The sequence below is a fragment of the Alligator mississippiensis genome, chromosome 1 (assembly GCF_030867095.1).
Source record: "Alligator mississippiensis isolate rAllMis1 chromosome 1, rAllMis1, whole genome shotgun sequence".
Taxonomy (NCBI): Eukaryota; Metazoa; Chordata; order Crocodylia; family Alligatoridae; genus Alligator; species Alligator mississippiensis.
In genome coordinates, this window is record NC_081824.1 from 292,425,395 (window position 1) to 292,442,588 (window position 17,194).

General features: G+C 39.9%; 1 protein-coding gene across 2 annotated transcripts in view; it reads left to right on the top strand.

Moving 5' to 3' along the window:
• The window catches only part of ITSN1 (intersectin 1), a 186,540-nt gene that overhangs the window by 71,529 nt on the left and 97,817 nt on the right, over positions 1–17,194 (top strand). For both annotated transcript variants that reach the window (XM_006259443.4, XM_014599130.3), the window contains exons 5-12: positions 3,304–3,464; positions 4,490–4,669; positions 5,376–5,469; positions 8,295–8,395; positions 9,876–9,939; positions 12,391–12,528; positions 13,658–13,773; positions 16,398–16,660. In XM_006259443.4, the coding sequence (XP_006259505.1) occupies positions 3,304–3,464; positions 4,490–4,669; positions 5,376–5,469; positions 8,295–8,395; positions 9,876–9,939; positions 12,391–12,528; positions 13,658–13,773; positions 16,398–16,660 (1,117 nt within the window). The remainder of the gene's footprint in view (positions 1–3,303; positions 3,465–4,489; positions 4,670–5,375; positions 5,470–8,294; positions 8,396–9,875; positions 9,940–12,390; positions 12,529–13,657; positions 13,774–16,397; positions 16,661–17,194) is intronic.

The following is a 17,194-nucleotide window of genomic DNA, read 5'->3' on the forward strand; positions in this document are numbered from 1 at the left end:
AAAATGTATTGCCAGAAAGGGAGAAAGTAGTGTATGTTGGATAGTTGGGCCACATTTTCCCTGCCCCTGTTTCCAAAGTAATTAGTAAATACAAGCTGATGCAGATGTGGTAGTTTTCCAGACTTAACAAATGAGTACTGTTACAGATGTAGATGCCTGCTTATTTTATTTTTGGCCCATTGTTGTACATCTGCATCAAGCATCACATACATCTACATCAAGCATCACAATCAGTCTTAATTGTTGAATCCAACAATGCTCTTGGTCATGGCAAAGTTGACAAACTTACATTTCTAAAAGAAGGGGAATCTGTTCAATGGGAAAGCCACTGCCTGATCAAATAAACTTGCTAGGGTAGGTTTGTCCTGACCAGTTCTTTCTCTGATTTATTATATAGTTAACCATTTGAACCAATATAAACAAACTTTTTTTTAACCTACCAGTTGGAAGTTGGGGTCTGAAGGAAGGGTAAGTAACCCTTGAATAAAACATCAACCAAAAGAAAGATATGTACCCTGTTGAAAAGTTTATTTACAGTTTTATGTAGTGGCTTTTTATTTGCCTTTAAATTGTATGGTGTTCTTTTGTAAACATCAAAGTAACTTAAGTGTCTGCACCTGCCTTCTCTCTCCTTTAAAGCTTGATAATCTGTGAGGAAGGCTACTGCCTCTTCTATATTAATTGTACATTGATTCATGAGTGACATGTGCCTCCTGAGTCTGGGGGGGCACCAGATCGCTGATGGGGGGTGGTCCCCCTCAGCCTATCGCTAACGGGGGTGGTGTTCCCCAGCGGCTGAGCCTGGAACCACCAGTGGTGAAATAATAAGTGCACTTCCACCAGCACTTCCAGTTTTGTGTCTGGTGCTTCCAGGGGGTGCACGGCCAATCTCAGGGGGTGCACGTACACCCCCTACGCATCTCCAATGCATTGATTTACCTCCAAATGCAAAATCCAGGTGGGATAGGTACTGTAGAAGGGTTAGAACTTAAGCCTTTACATCTTTGGATTTCTGGGTAGAAATTCTGACAGTACAAATGTATTTGGCCTCATCTTTAGTATTTTTTTTGTGAAACTGTTCAGATCACCAGAGAGAAGTACCACTTATAACAAATTGGGAGCCCTAGGAATCTAACATAACCACTACATCCATTTTTACTAGTAAATATATGTATATAATATTGGCGATAGAGAGGAAAATTCTAACAAACTGCATTGTCCATTTCATGACCTGAATGCAGACTTGGAACAGCAGTGGTATTCAGCATGTTCCACAGCAGTTCTCTAGTATTATTGTTCCTACAATAATGATTATACATGGGCTTATTGCAGCAGCTTCCCCCCCACCCCAGTGCACCATGCTTCTGATTGGCTGAGAAGCCTGGGTGTCCCCACTCTTTGCTACCAATTGGCTGAGAGGGTTGTTTGTCATGCAGCCCCACCCTTTGCCATGGATTGGTGGAGAGGGGTGGGGTCACATGACAGGCAGCCTTCTCAGCCAATGAGTGATGAGGGGCGGGGGTGGCAGCCATCCTTGTGCCAGCAGCCTCCCTCCTGCCTTTTCCCCCTTTCTCATGTGCAGCCATGAGACTGTTGGCTCCCACTGGGGACCTGGCATTTTATTTTTACTAGCTTTGTTTTTTTTCTGCGGATTTTGTGGATGTTACCTGATTTTACAGATAATGCCTGATTTCACAATGTCTATGAAATCGTGAATTGCGTAGCTCCATAGATATAAGGCATACCTTTTTTCCCCCTAACTCTTACACCACAGAACCCACAGCCAGGCCTTTTTACTCTTCCCCTGTAAAGTTTAGTGCTAGATTCTCAAATGACAGAAATCAACTTGGCTACATAAAGAGTCAGTAGAGACCTGGTGATTATTTCTACCTCAAGAGAATCTGGCCTACAGTATTACAGAGCATCAGGAGCATCCCTGTGCTTGAGGAGTTACTGTTATTTTATACCAGATGTGCGGGGCAGTAGTGACTGGCCCTATATAAATGTCTATGGCAGTAGATAGATTTTGCCTATTCTAGCAATCTTCCTAGCTTACTTTGGGATGGTCTCTCCCCTTCCGGGTCACATGATGCATTTAGTTGTCAGACGTTGCTCATTATTGCCAATTCTTAGGGATCATTTTTTGTTGGCCTTTGTCTTAATTGGATGAATCAGTGAGGGCCAACCTTTTTGACAGGTGTGCCATAAATTAAACCCCATGCCCTCCCCATGTACCACTCTAATCTCCTTTCTGTGCCCACGTCTGCTCCCTGCCCTGTCTGCCACTGTGCTGCCTGCCCTTTCCCCAGTCTGCCGTGTGCCATACACAAAGGCTGCTCGTGCCATTTGTGGCATGTGTGCTGCAGGTTGACCACCTCTGGTATAAATGCTTTCCTTGGTGCAGGTTTAATTAGATATAAACTTGTAGTTTAACTGCCTGGCTCCTATGATTTAAGTAGTCAATTTGTGTTGCTATAGCATTAATATGGAACATAATAATATAAACTGTCTTTTAGTTTTGTTTTGGAAAGAATCCTGTATTTTGTACTTTATGTTTAAGATATGTATAAAGAAAGTGGTCTGATGCCATAAACTAAATTTACAGTTTTTTAAATCATTAATGGGTATTTCGTTTTTTTATCTTGTTCCTATTGCAAGAACTGGTATTCTGTCTCCAGCTTCTTCTTCCTCATCAACACTATTCCCTGCTGCGCACTGTTTAAGGAAACAATATCTTTTTTGTTTCTTCATTTGATGTACTGTTAAGTCAGAGACTACTCTACATGAAAGCCTATTCAGAAACTGGGCTTACTGCTTTATACTTGAATACTATTGTCTGACTGAAAACGCATTTGTACACTTGCAGTTATAATGGTGTTTAGTACAAGGCATGAATTTAAAGAGCATTTTATTATGGGAGTAGCTGAAGTACAAATTTGTTGACTAAGTCATTTGGATCCCTGTGGTGCTGTTTGCGGTACCATGTAGCTTTATTTGTGCAACTTAGCAAAGTTCTTGTAGAATTACACTAATCCTTCCTTTCAGGTTGCTGCATTACAATTCTACTACAAAGTGATATATAACTTTAGAAATCTCTTTTTTTCATCATTCAGAAGAAGAAATTGGGAAGCTTGTGGTCTACTATTTACTAGCTATATTCTTTTTTGCATGTCGTCCTGTGTAGGACTTACGTGAGGTTTTTTTGAGTTCCTGAATATGTGATTTTTTTTTGCCCTTTGCTTTTTCAGAGAATTCACAAATTCATAATTTAAAAATATAATTGCAAATCTTCCTTATTTGTAGGGCACTGGCTGACATGAATAATGATGGGAGGATGGACCAGTTGGAATTTTCTATAGCTATGAAACTTATCAAACTAAAACTACAAGGTTATCAGCTTCCCCCTGCACTGCCCCCTGTCATGAAGCAACCACCCATTGCTATTTCTGGTGCACCAGGGTTTGGTAAGAGCAGAATTATATGCTGTGGTGATAACCTATATTAAGACATTGAGCAAAACTTTTATATTGAGATAAGACAGAGCTGAAAGAGACTGCTTACAATAAATGGGTGGAAACCCAAAATCTCATGCTTAACCTGTTGAGTTTCTCCTGCTGCACTCCACTAGTGGAAACTCCTTTACTTGTACTCTCTGTTAGTTTGCCATGGCTCATGATATGATAGGTACCTGGGAAACATTGCCATCGTAAAAAGGAAAAGAAATAGTTAATGGAAGTGGTAAGTATTGCATAAAATTTCTCCATTTTTAAAGCATGGGTGGCTTTTTCCTAAAACTTTTGCCTTTTGGTTTGTCAGATTTAATTTTAGGCTGTAATGTTTCAGTGAAAATGAACATACTGAGTATTGGACTTAAGGGAGAAATAGCATATTAAAAAACTGAAACCTTCTTATGAAGAAATCCAGCAGTCAGTTAGTCTCTTAGCCTACCATAGAACCTGATCCAGCTGCCTGCCTGCTAGTCTCACTCTTCTCCAGTGGCATCACTAGATCTCCTAAAGCTCCGTATTACCTGTGCAACTCTTCTCACCCCTGAAATACCTCATTACTGTGCGTTTACCCTATTCGCTTTGCACTGTTTCATCTCAACAATGGTTTATAAACAGTTTGTCTGAAGATCATTCTAATGTGTCTAATATAGACTGTGATCTCATCACTTACTAGTAGTTGACAGTACTGTTCTTCATGTAGCTCCAGGTCAGCTACTTACTATACCAAATGTTAATAGTTCTGTGGTTAGTGTTGCAGTCAGTAGGTTCCCATAATGTGTATGCACGTCATTCTTCCCGAGTCATTTCATGTTGCCGACACTAGCTGATTGGTAACTTTGACATTTATTAGTCTTCCTTTTCACCTCAACCTATTTTATTTTAGGTTTGTTAGAAATTCTGAAAACTGCAGTCCTAATATTCTGGTCTGGTACAAAAGATTCTAAATGCAAAAAAATTATATTTCCTTGTTTTGTACATAGGTATTGGGGGTATTGCTGGCATGCCGTCTCTTACAGCTGTCGCCCCAGTGCCAATGGCATCCATTCCAGTAGTAGGGATGTCTCCACCACTAGTATCTTCTGTTCCTACAGCAGCAGTGCCTCCCCTGGCTAATGGAGCTCCTGCTGTTATACAACCTCTGCCTGCTTTTGCTCATCCTGGTATGCTGCATACTGGAACTGTTTACTTCCTTGCTACTAACAAATTATTGTGCAGTTTTCTCTGGGTCCAAAGTGTCAGAACATGATATTAGCATCTATAGCTGATTTAATGACTTCACTTATGTTGTTTTAATTCCAGTGAAGTTTGTAAGCTCTTTTATGAACTAAAACAAATGTAAGCCTTCAGTGGAAGAAACATAGGTGTTTAGATTTCAAAATTTGGCTACTTGGCTTTTTTGGATCTTTGTGTGTCCAAGCCAACCATAAATTATTTTGAACAAAATGTAAACATTGTAGTGGCAGCGTGGCAAAACTAGCTCGCCCATTAGTCTGAACCAATACCTACAAAATGGTACAGTTGCCTATTTTTAATTATTAAGGTAATGCCATTGTTTAGATTATTTTAAAATAGTAGGATACACAAATCCCACATTATTTTATAATTATAGTCCTTTTCAATTTACCAACTAAACTTTTGTAACAATCTGGAAATGTTGAAAGGCACAAAGATATGCATGTGTCTTATTTTTGTGGAACAGGAGAGAGACTAATTAATCTCGTTATTTCAACAAGAACATTACAAAAAAATCAAAATTTCAGATCATAATACTTGATTTGTTCTAGTAGGAATTCGCTGCTTGAATTGTGCAGTTTTATATTTTAACTTTACTTTTTAGTATTAACACTATTATTATTATTATTACAGCCACATTGCCAAAGAGTTCTTCCTTTAGTAGATCTGGTCCAGGGTCACAATTAAACACTAAACTGCAAAAGGCACAATCGTTTGATGTGGCTAGGTAAGTTACTGTGGAGTGTGTTTGCGCACACAGTGCACTGTAACAGGTTAATAACATCTTTAATTGACGGTCAAAGCCTGTTGAGTTATTACTTCTGAGGATTTTTTATACAATGTCTTCATTCAGTGTGAAATACCAAATACGTTACAAGCCATTTAAATGTAATGTGTAGCTGCTCTAAAAGTATCAAGTCATGTTCAAATATTTAGAGTTTTTTTTTTTAAGTTTCTGCAGAAAAGCATCAGTCTGCTGAGGACGATGTATTTCTTTATCACACATTTATTCCTTTTTTTAGTATGGAAATGTATTTACATTATTCTTAGAAGGCAGAGAAGTAGCTTTTAAGAACTAAAAAAATTGTAGTGTGCTTTTTACAAGCATTTACTGTGAAGAGAACTTTCAGACACAAAATATTTTAACTCAATAGAATTTTATGGGGAGAGAGGAGTTAGCATTTGCTGTATAGCTGAAAGCCCACTTTCAGTGCTCAGCATTCTTATGGGAGTCCCAAACATTCTTCAGGGAAAAGAAAATAGGGTAGGAAGAAGCACTTAGTTAACTATCTAAATCCTGTTTTTAATCTCCACTCCTCTAGTAAATATTCATTAAAAGGTTTCTTTGCATCATAATACTAGGTGCTAAATGCCCCTATTACTTTTATATAAAGCAGATTAAAAAATGCCTCAACACAAATAAACCTACTGTTATCTCAAAAACAGTAGTGCTGGAAGCAGTGGAAACAGCATGATCTAATCCCCACAGGGAAAGGCCATTACCCCCTGCAGTCAACCTGGTGTAATAATGATTATCTCCATAGGGGAGCCAAATCCGGGATACTTTAGCTGAAAGACCTGAATATTCTTTAAGATAGTTGTTACAGTTTCTGTGCTAACTGCACCTTAGCCTCTTTCTGGTCACCCCACTTTTTCCAGAGTCCATCACTTTTCTCCTGCAGTAGGGTCATACAGTTCTAACACTCTCATACCAGGCTCTGGGCTGCAGTCCCCAGTAACCAGTAGTGCTTACTTCAGTGGGTTTGACTTAGAAACAGCTCTTCAGTGCCTACAGCTTTATAGACCAGTGGCAGTCATAACCAATAACAACACAGCCTTATTAAAGCAACGTTGTTTAGAGAAAACAGATGTTTAGAAAAACCAGCCTATATGTGTGCCTTCCACTCCCTAAGATTTACCCTCTTCTAGATGCAAGAATGGACATAATTCTTCTAAATCAGTGGTTTTCAACCTGTGGTCCATGGACTCCTGGGGTCTGACTATGTCTAAAGGGTTTGCAAAAGGTGACTATGATCAAGCAGAAGCATGTCAATACCCACACTTAGAATTCAAAGGGGTCTGCACCTCCATTCAAAATTTCCAAAGGGTTCTTAATCTACATTTGAAATTTCTTAGGGGTCCTCAAATGAAGAAAGGTTGAAAACCACTGTTCTAAAGAACTCTGCAGAGCTTCTCTCTGTCTGAACCTACTTTCTTGGGCAGCCCCTCCTAATTCAGCTTCTTCCAATGCCTTTCTTGGAAGAGCTTTTTAAGTGTTCAGTGTCCTTCCAATCTGTAGGCACCCAGCTGGCAAAGCAGAAACATTTAATTCAGGATGAAGCATTAGAAGCAAATCAGTACCGTCAGACAGGAGAGCTATTTATCCAGTACACAGAAACCTCACTTCACTAACTCGCAAAGAGTATTCCATAAAATTATTACATCTCAGTATTCTTACATTATTATACACCAATGACAGGAAAGAAATAGAGAGGCCAGAAGACAAATGTACTCAACTATGGTGGCTTTTCGCTTATCAGTGTTATTAAATCTTTTCAGTTCACCTTTTCATTACTTAGACTTATTTCTGTTTTGTGTTCCAGCATAAAGCATAAGTGATGACTTGGAAACAGCTGTATAGTGTACAACAGGTTCCCAACCACTGGACTGCGAAGGGTTGGCTGCTGGGTCATGGCACAAGCCCCCTGCTTGAACCCCCATCTGTCTGCCTGGGCAAGTGGCTTCCGCTGCCGGCAGTGATATACAGGGTTAAAGCGGTGGGGCTGGGAAGCCCCAGGAGGGAGGCAGTTGGCTCTGTTCGCCCCGTCCCACTTCCATGCTGGTCCGCAGGTTGGGAACCACTGGTGTACAAGATACTGCTTGTATTCATAATTACTAGGTTACTGGTTTCCTTCTCACTTCGTTAGTGAAAGACCATGACTGTGCTATATCTGTTCAGTGGCCTGTTTTTAATCTGTTTTCCATTGTAGGCCTCTGGATTTGTTACCTGGTTAAAAAGGCTAGAGCAAAGGCTAATGTAAAATAAGAAATGCTGCTTCTAGCACCTGCAATGAGATCTTTCCCACTGCATTGTTGAACATGTTTTTTGCACATTTTGGTTTTTCCAAAGCATTTACTCCGACTACTTTCCATCATTCAGAAAAAAAACCAAACAATTCATGGCAAGCATAGCAGTTGACCTAAGAAATATGCTTTTGGACAGGGTAATTATTCTGAGACACAAATTTAGTGGTGTCAGATTTTCAAGAATAGAAGGGAAAATTTGGAAAAAAAGAAAATGAGGCATTCAACTTGAACTCTGAACAGCACTGCTATATAGCCTCCTTGTAGCATCATGTGATTAAATGTGTAATGAAATGTGATAGTGTTCAAGTGATATTGTAGTCATGATAGTCCAGGAAATATGCAAGACGAGATTTTTTTGGCTATCTTTCATTGGACCAGCTACATGGTTGGGATAGACTTAGACAAGCTCTCAGGTATCACAGTACCCTCTCTTTGTTTGTTTGTTGTTTCCTCTCCTTATTCTAGTGCGCCTCCTGTGGCAGAATGGGCTGTTCCTCAATCATCAAGACTGAAATATAGGCAGCTGTTCAATAGCCATGATAAAACAATGAGTGGACACTTAACAGGTATTAAAACAATTCTTATTCTCAGACTATTTGTTGCCTTCATTGCAGTTATCAGAATCAGTTAATATAGTGCTTGGAAAAGTACTACTTTAGTATGGGACTCTCCTTCTGTAATCCAGTAGAAAAGAAGTGCTTATTGTCTGTGTTCAGGTTTTCCACCTGTCCTGTGGTCACAGTTAAGAGCAAACAAATGATCACCTGTGAAGGGTGGTTGTTTAATGAATGGACAGAAGTTAAAAATGGAAATTCAAAAGCCATCTGATGAACCTGGAGCCAGTTTCTGAGAAGTACTTGATACCTGCAAGTTCCCTTGCCTACTTGCTGACATTATTCTTCCCCTTCTGCTTTTGTAATGGTTTATTGTAAAGTGGTTAGGCTATTGGGATCTATTTAATAAATAATCATAATGGGAGTATTTATGTAGGATCACTTGCATAAAAAATTAAATGGATTTGGCTATCCTTAAGACTTCATTTGACCTTCTAGTCATATGGAGCTTTGGCCATTGGTTCTAAAAAGGCTGTAAGTCAGCTGCATAGAAAAGGTCAACTTGTCCAGTGGATAAGTTTTCCAGGTGTGTAAAAGGTGGGGAACAAGCAATAGCTCCATGAGCAGTAGTAATATTACACCAGATTCTGTATCATTTAATTTTCTGGGTAATAAATTACTTGAAATGTAGAGTTTCATAGTAGCCCTATTTCAAGGTTCCAGTGGGGAGGGACTGCTGGATCCAGGCCCCCTGAACCTTTTTTTAACCTTTTACAGGACAAGGGCCTCCCATCATTTTCCTGCTGGCATAGCTGGGCAGGGCTTCTGAATCCTTATTGACAGCCCAAAGAGGAAAGGCTTCCAGGACTGAATTCTTCCTGCCCTTTGTTGACAGCTTGGTGTCCAGGTGATGAAGTTTGTCAGGGTGAAAGTGTTTCTTTAATGGGAAAACGTGTAACACTTCATGCTGGCAGGCTGTCAACAATTCTTTTGAGATCACATTTGACTTGGTATCTCTGTCACCCAGCCCAATTCAGAGGAGGCACTGAACATACTCGGGGTGCCTTCCTCATGTGCATTCCAGGAGATTACCAAGAAAGAAAATTGATTGTGGCAAATTGACTCCTGGAGGGCACATCCCTGGCTATCTGAGGCCTTATTAACTCAGTTCTGAGGGACAACAAATGCATCGTGGTAGAAAACATGCAGCTTCAAAAAGGATAGGAAAACACATTCAGCGTAGTGGGGGACATTAATCTTGATAACATCCATTAATCTTACATGTTCTTGTAAAATATCTTGGCTCTGGTCTACTGTAGTGGCTTGTTCAGACCCTTCAAATAGTCTTAATTAAAAATATTCAAGATCAGATATTCAAAATTGAACCCTACAGGGGAAGGCACATTTGTTGATTTTGGGGCTGTGAGAGATGAGAGGGAAACTGTTTTTTTCTTGTTTTTGTGTTAATTCTTGTTCTAATTTAATTCATTAGGTCCACAAGCAAGAACTATCCTTATGCAATCAAGTTTACCACAGGCTCAGTTGGCTACAATATGGTAAAGATAACTCCTTTAACTTATATTAAATCAGAACCTTATACTTATCTTTCTGGACTGCCCTTTCTTTTTTCCCCTTCCTTTTTCCCACTTAACTGTTAGCTCACTCTGCTTTGCTATTTTAACGTTTTGCTTTTAATGTTTTGCTATTAACGTTTTGGTTGTGGATAACAAGAGCTTCATTCTCGTACATATTAACAACATTATCTAATAAGTGGCTTTGTCAAAAGAATTGCTTGCTACTGCAGTTTTTGGACAAGTCAGCTATTTTTTTAAAAATATAAGGAAGAGTTAAAAAATGCAAACTTGTCAAGTATAACTTCTATTTGGATACCTGTTGTATTCTTTGTCTCTTGTGCAAATTTGAAATTTTACCTGCCCTCTTTATTTTTTGGTTCTTTTTTGTTTTTAATTTATGAAAAGGCCACTTTATTTCTCTAGCCTTTAGTGAAATGTTACCTTAGAAAATACAATAGGGAGGAGCATTTTTACTGTATAATAAAAAAGAAGGCCATAGTCTCTAAAATTGTCGTTACTGTGGTCCAGGAGTAAAGGCTACCAAAATTACTAACCCATTGAGTTTACTTTCTTTTGTGTACTTTTAAAGGTGCTTCCCCTTCTTTCTTCCCCTGCATTTTCACCTGTGCTGTGACCTGGCTGCTCTTTTTTTTTCAGTGTGAACAAATTCTTGTTCTTTACAGAGCATTCCTCATTTTAACTAATCTGCCAGTTAGTTCTTGTTAGTTTACAGCTACCTTCTGTGGCTTTTTAAACAGCCTTCATGCTGCTTTTGTGTTTTAACTTACTAATTTGTCTCCGCAGGCTATTTCTAATTAACTTTCCTTCTTCTTAATTCTCTACTTGAAATTCATTATCACACTGCTGTCGCATGTGATTTCTCCCAAGCAAAAATGACAGTTGTCGCATTTTACATAGTGGCTCAACTGCACTTGCTTTCTGGGCAAAATCCTTTGTTTTGCATAAAATTTAAAGAATGCCCTCTTTTCTCTTATGCCTCCTAACAAAGTTGCTATAAGAAACAATTACTTTATGGCAGCGCAGTCATCCAGCAGATCACAAACTTGAAGACTTTATACTTCTTACTGGAGCTTGAAATAGAGCGGAGAGGAAAAGGGTTGACACATTCCAGAAGTTCTGAACATAACTGCTTGGCAGCTTTGCCCCTTAACACTGCCAGAACTCTATTGAGATTAACAGAGGGCATTCACATCTTTCATAAGGGTGAATCTTGTTCACTTTTCCTGAGTCTTTTCCCCTAGAAGTGGAGCCAGGGTGGTTGCTGTGTAAGGGTAAGATTTATGAGCTGATGCTGGTGCTGTTGTTGGGCTGACTAAGCACCTGAGAGGCAGAAACAGGGTTCAGATACGGGGAATAAAACTTCTTCTAAAACCTATCCAGAAGCAAAGCCCTGGAGACATCCAGAATAATGCTGCACTCCTATTTTGAAGCTCTTCTTGTGTATTTTGAATCACCAGTGTACTAGTGAAGGATCAGATTTTCACATTAGTATGGATAAAGGCATCTTGTTCTTCTGTCTGAACTCCTGTTTTATATCATTTGCAGTGATTGTTGCAATCAGATTATATTTGGTAAACATTAAATTTTCCTTGCACTTGTCAGGACTCCACTCTTGTTTTAAATGGAAACGTAGGGCATTTTTGCACATGTATGTGTCGCAGAGCTGGGAGCTGCGATACATGCAGTGTATAAGCGGTGAAATGTGCATTAGCACAGAGAATGGTGGCAATGCGCTTCTGAACTAAAACACGTCAGAGGTGCTTTAGTTTTAAAAGCACACCGCCTCCACTTTCTGCACACTGATATGCATTTTGCCACTTATAGAACTGCATGTGGTGCAGTGCAGTATGCCTCAGCTTGTGTGCGGAGCAGACTCAATTAATTGAGCCTATTTCAAAGCGGGGGATCTCTGGTGCATCCCGAGAAATAAAGTATATATATAAATGCTCATAAATCCTAGCACATGATATCGGCCTGAAGGGGCATGTACTGATTTGCCGTATCACTACTGACCAGTCCAATTTAACCCAACTTGAATGTTGTTATGAGGTGGGTATTTTTAGGAGGAGCAGGAGAGTTTTCTCCCATGGAGTTGGGGCATAGGCATCAAAGAGGTAACTCAAGGCTTGAGGCAATAGAAGCTAGGCCAGAGATATAGCTGAGGAGGAGCAGAGATGACAGATGGGTAGGGAAGGTGATGTATCTGGTTTTGGGATAAATGTGCAATATATTTTAAACTGGATGAAAATTGTTGTTGTCTGTCTAAAAAGTAGTAACACTTACTTCAGACTTGACAGTGTAGGAATGGTGCTACCTAAAGCCACAACATTGTTGTTGTTGGGGTTTTTTGTTCTTTTCTCCCCCTCCCCCCATTCCCTCCCCAGTATTTATTTGGGTCATTTCGTTAAACAGGAATCTTTCAGACATTGACCAAGATGGGAAACTTACAGCAGAAGAGTTTATTCTGGCTATGCATTTAATTGATGTGGCCATGTCCGGCCAGCCATTGCCACCTGTACTGCCTCCAGAATATATTCCACCTTCATTTAGGTAAAACTATTGTAATTGTGTCATTTTGTTTCTGCATGAATTACTCTTTGGGAGATTTTTAGCGGGAGTGCATGGCAGGGGGGAAGGAAACCTTTCAATTCAGTACTGTAGATGTGAAGGACAAGAAGCTCTGGAAGAGACTAATTTAGCTTGTTACCTATAATTAGGGACCTGCTGAAATTGAGGAGGCAGGTGGCTGATTTTGCATGCTGATTGTGGGGCCGACTGTCATTTTTGTGGGCTTATCATGGCGGGGCCCACTCGTGTTTCTGGCCAAGGATACCCTGGTGGCCTCACTCCTCACTGCTGATTGGTCAAGGGGGCCATCCATCATACACCCCCTGCCTCTTGCTGCTAATTGGCTGAGAGGGCTGTCTCTTACACAGCTTTGCCCCTTACCTCTGATTGGCCATACAGCCAGGCTGCAGTGGCCATGAGAACCAACAGGTGAGCCAGCATTTTCTTTTTAGTGAGGTTTTTTTCCCCTGTGGATTTTGCAGACAGTGCCCAATTTCACAATTTCTGCAAAATCCCAGAAACTGTAAATTGAGTAGGTCCATACCTATAATTGCTCAGATGTCTTGCAATATCCTCTCATTGGGAAACGTCTTTAATTTTTAAAAATGTTGGCTTGCTGTGTTAGTTACTTGAAAATTAAAACTTTGCCGCTACAAGTTGCTTAAAGGTACAGCTCTTGCCGACACCTGAATTTTAAGAAACAGAGCTGAAAGCTTTATAATTCAAATAAAAAAATCTAGTTGTTCTTCCCTCAGCTGAAATATTTAAAAATTCAAAGCTTGCCTTGGACTTTTATAGTGGCAAATTCTGATTTATGGTTCAGTAGTATTTATGGAATTATAATGTTGAGTTACTCTATATGTTTTTCCATTGTGCTTCTCCAAGGAAAAAAAATCCAGTGAAAATATACGTTGGCATATGCTTATATTGTCAGATTTTTAAAAATGTTACGTTATAGATGATAACGCGCTTATTCCACATAATATTTTTTTTTCTGAACGTGGCAGTTCCTGTAGCTCCTCATCACCTGAGCTTAAATTATAACAATAAAGCACACGTATGGGTGGGCATAGGTGGCTTCAAATAATTTGTTACTATCTTTAATTGACAGAAGAGTACGCTCTGGCAGTGGCATCTCTGCTGTAAGCTCGGTGTCCGTAGACCAAAGGTTACCAGAAGAACCAGTGTTGGAAGAAGAACAGCAGCAACCAGAAAAAAAATTGCCAGGTGAATGCAAATTTTGGATACATTTTGCACTTAGCAGAAAGCACTATTAACTGCTTGCATAATGTGCAATAATAAGATTATATTCCGCTAAAACTTTCTTTTAAGATTTTGTTCTGAGGTTAGGTATGTATGGACAGACCTTTTTCATTGCAAATTGTATGTTTTTAATATATCTTTTTTATTAGTTCTCTATTTAAAAGGTATAAAGTTCTCTGAATACAAATAAATGACTTCAGATACTTGAATCTATTAAGGAACTATTGACGCTTCCATCACCATAGTTGAGAAAGTGCTAGTAAGAACTAGCAGCCATCTGGGCTGATCTTGAAATTTTGGCTGTTGCTTTTAGAAATCCAGAGAGACAAATTTTTTTGTGCTATCCAGCAGCACTCAGAGTGCCAATGATTCCCATTTTCTATGCCAACTGCTTGTTTGCCAAAATGCCTTTCTAGTAAAGGTGTTCAATTGATTTGAAACAAACTTGGTAGAGCCCACCTATATCTCTCCATAACAGCCAGATGGGGGTAATGTTAGCATGATAGGAGGTAGTGACAACCCCCAACAGACACCTGAGCCAGGTTACTTTTGCAGTGCTTTACTGCCAGTGCTAGAGCAAGAGGTTTAACCTTTTTAGACTCAGGGCATTGCTTGGATGAAGCTAGCTCTTAGTTTTCACTCATTTTTGACTAGGGAAAAATAATGGAACAGTTTTTCTGCTGCAGAGAACTCAGAAAGACAACAGCAGGTCAGAATGTTTTTGATGCTCTGGATTCCTATTGGAAATTTCTGGGTTTATCGTGTAAATCGTGTTTGCATACCTAACAGTGCTAACATTACGTGACATTCCATGACACCCTTGAAACAATCTCAGGGCACCCTGGTTGAGGATCTCTGCTCTGGTCTCTCAACTCATTTATTTTTTACATGAAATGTTTTGTTCCAAGTGGTAAACAACATGTAAGTAGAACAAGACCAGCTCTGTGTCATGTTTTCCAAACCTAGTGTATTACAGTGGTGGCTTCAAATTATGCAGGATTTCTTGCAATTCCCATTCTATTGTTTGTAAACTGATGGATTGTACTTCTAACTGAAGCTTACTTTCTTCTACATATGGTCTACTGTGAAATAAGTACTGCAAATAAAATGGCAGTTGGTGAACATATTTAATGTCAACATCCAGGTGCAGTCCAGTGAGGCTCTTTACTGCTATACAGTAGACTTGGAGCTGACTGGGTGCTCTTTTCAAAAGTTGTCTCAATAAATTAATGCATTCAGGCTTGTAGTCTCTGGACTTTGTAGTAACTTAGATTCTACCTCCATAATATTACATTATAGTGGTTCTCAATATTTCAGGAAATTTCTAATGTTTTCTATCCTCATCTCTTTCATTGAGGCTAAGCTCTTACAGGTTAGCTATTATTTATTATGGAGTAAGAGTGGGCACATAAATATTTAAGGCAGAACAGTGAGTATGTGGTAAAACACCACACTTCTTTCCTCTCAGTAACTTGTTTCTGTGCCCACCCCCTAAAAGTTGGGTTGTTGGTTCTCGATGAGCAACAAATTATTGTTATTTATCCCATCCAAATGTTATGAGATGTTTCAGACTGTAGAATATGGAAAACCAAAGGTGTGGATAGCCTAAGCTCCCTTGCACACTGTTAAGTAGAAACTGGGCTTTGTAGAACTTAAGAACTCAGGGGCTGAGACAGGACATGGGCTGTCGTGGGGACTAACATGTATGTGTCAGTGACAAGATCAAAAAGCACCCATGCAGTTTGTGTTACTGTATTTTCCCGAATCCAAGGATTTTTCTCCATTCAGCATGAGGGGAAAACATCTTGTCTAATAATCAACTACAGTTTGGGGCCAGTGGATGCTGCAGCTCCATCTCTTCTGGTTCCAACTCCAGCCCTGATCTGTAGGAAGTGGTACTGGGGGAGGTGTTTGGGGGAGATAAAGCAATGTGGGAAGAGGGGAACAAGGGGAGATCATGTGTTTTGTGGGGAGCACGGGGAGTTTGTTTGTTGTGGTCCAGGGAAAGTGTGGAGGAGACAACACAATGGCAGGGGAGCTGCTGCAGCTCCAGTTGCAGCTCCAGTCCCAACCTTGTCACTACTGGTTCTGTCTGCCAGGGCTGGAGCCATTGTGTGCTCTGGCCAAAGCCAGAGCCAGAGCCACCATGTAGGGTAAGCGGAGGGGGCAAGTGGCTGGGGGGCAGGCACTGAAGCATCAAGTGGTAGGGTGAGCAAAGAGACAGACACTGGGGGAAACAGGCACCAGAGAGTGGGGGAGGCAAGTGGAATGAGGGCAGAAGTTAGTCGGCCTGACCCCTGCTGCAAGAGTGAGGGGAATTAATTTAAAACAGCCCTCCAATAATTAGCATGGAAAATTTTTACAGATTAATATTTTTCCATGTTTGGAAACTAAATTATTGGGGGCTTGCCTTAAATTGGAAGTCGTTTTGGATTTGGGTAAAAATACTGATTGTTAAAAGTCTCATGTAATACTTTTGGAAACTTGTTCCATATTGCAAACTATTGCCATTTCATTATGCTTACATGGGCATTTTAAAGACAATTAACAATACTTAATCTCAACATATGCACTTTCTTGCTTCAAAGTAACGTTTGAAGATAAAAAACGTGAAAATTTTGAACGTGGCAACCTGGAACTTGAAAAGCGGAGGCAGGCCCTTCTGGAGCAACAACGCAAAGAGCAAGAGCGCCTAGCACAGTTGGAACGAGCTGAGCAGGAAAGAAAAGAACGTGAACGACAGGAGCAAGAACGTAAAAGGCAACTAGAGCTGGAAAAGCAACTGGAAAAACAACGGGAATTAGAACGTCAGAGAGAAGAAGAAAGGAGGAAAGAAATTGAAAGGCGAGAGGTAAGTGGGTGGATTCAAGGGTGATTCCATTACTGGATATTGTCACCTGAGCTGAACAAAATAAAGAAAGTACCCTAAATATGCTTTATCTTTAGAAAAAGGCTTTTTGCATCTTCTTACGTTTCCTTGGAAACGAATTTGTTTGCTAGTGACTTCTAGCAAGGAAAGATATTTAGGACACATACTCAAATGTCTAGGTTCCTGGAGCTAGAGATAGATAACCATCCTTTCTTTCATGTAAAAGTAGGATATTGTGAAATATCTCACTTTATCTGAATGGGTCGGACAGGTTCAGAACAGAAAGCTCTTAGGCCATCTACAGACGTTCCATTTGTGCCAGGAGAAAAGCCTTTCTTTTGGTACAAAAAGAAGAGCTTACAAAAGTTCAAGGGCTTTCTTGCAGAAGAAAAATGGTTCTTCTGCAAGAAGTTGATCAGATACCAACAAGGAAGATATTCTTCCTTCCAGTCTAATCTAATTACCTGTACACCTCTCTTGGGAGAGAGAGATACCCATTATCCCACTGTCCTCTAC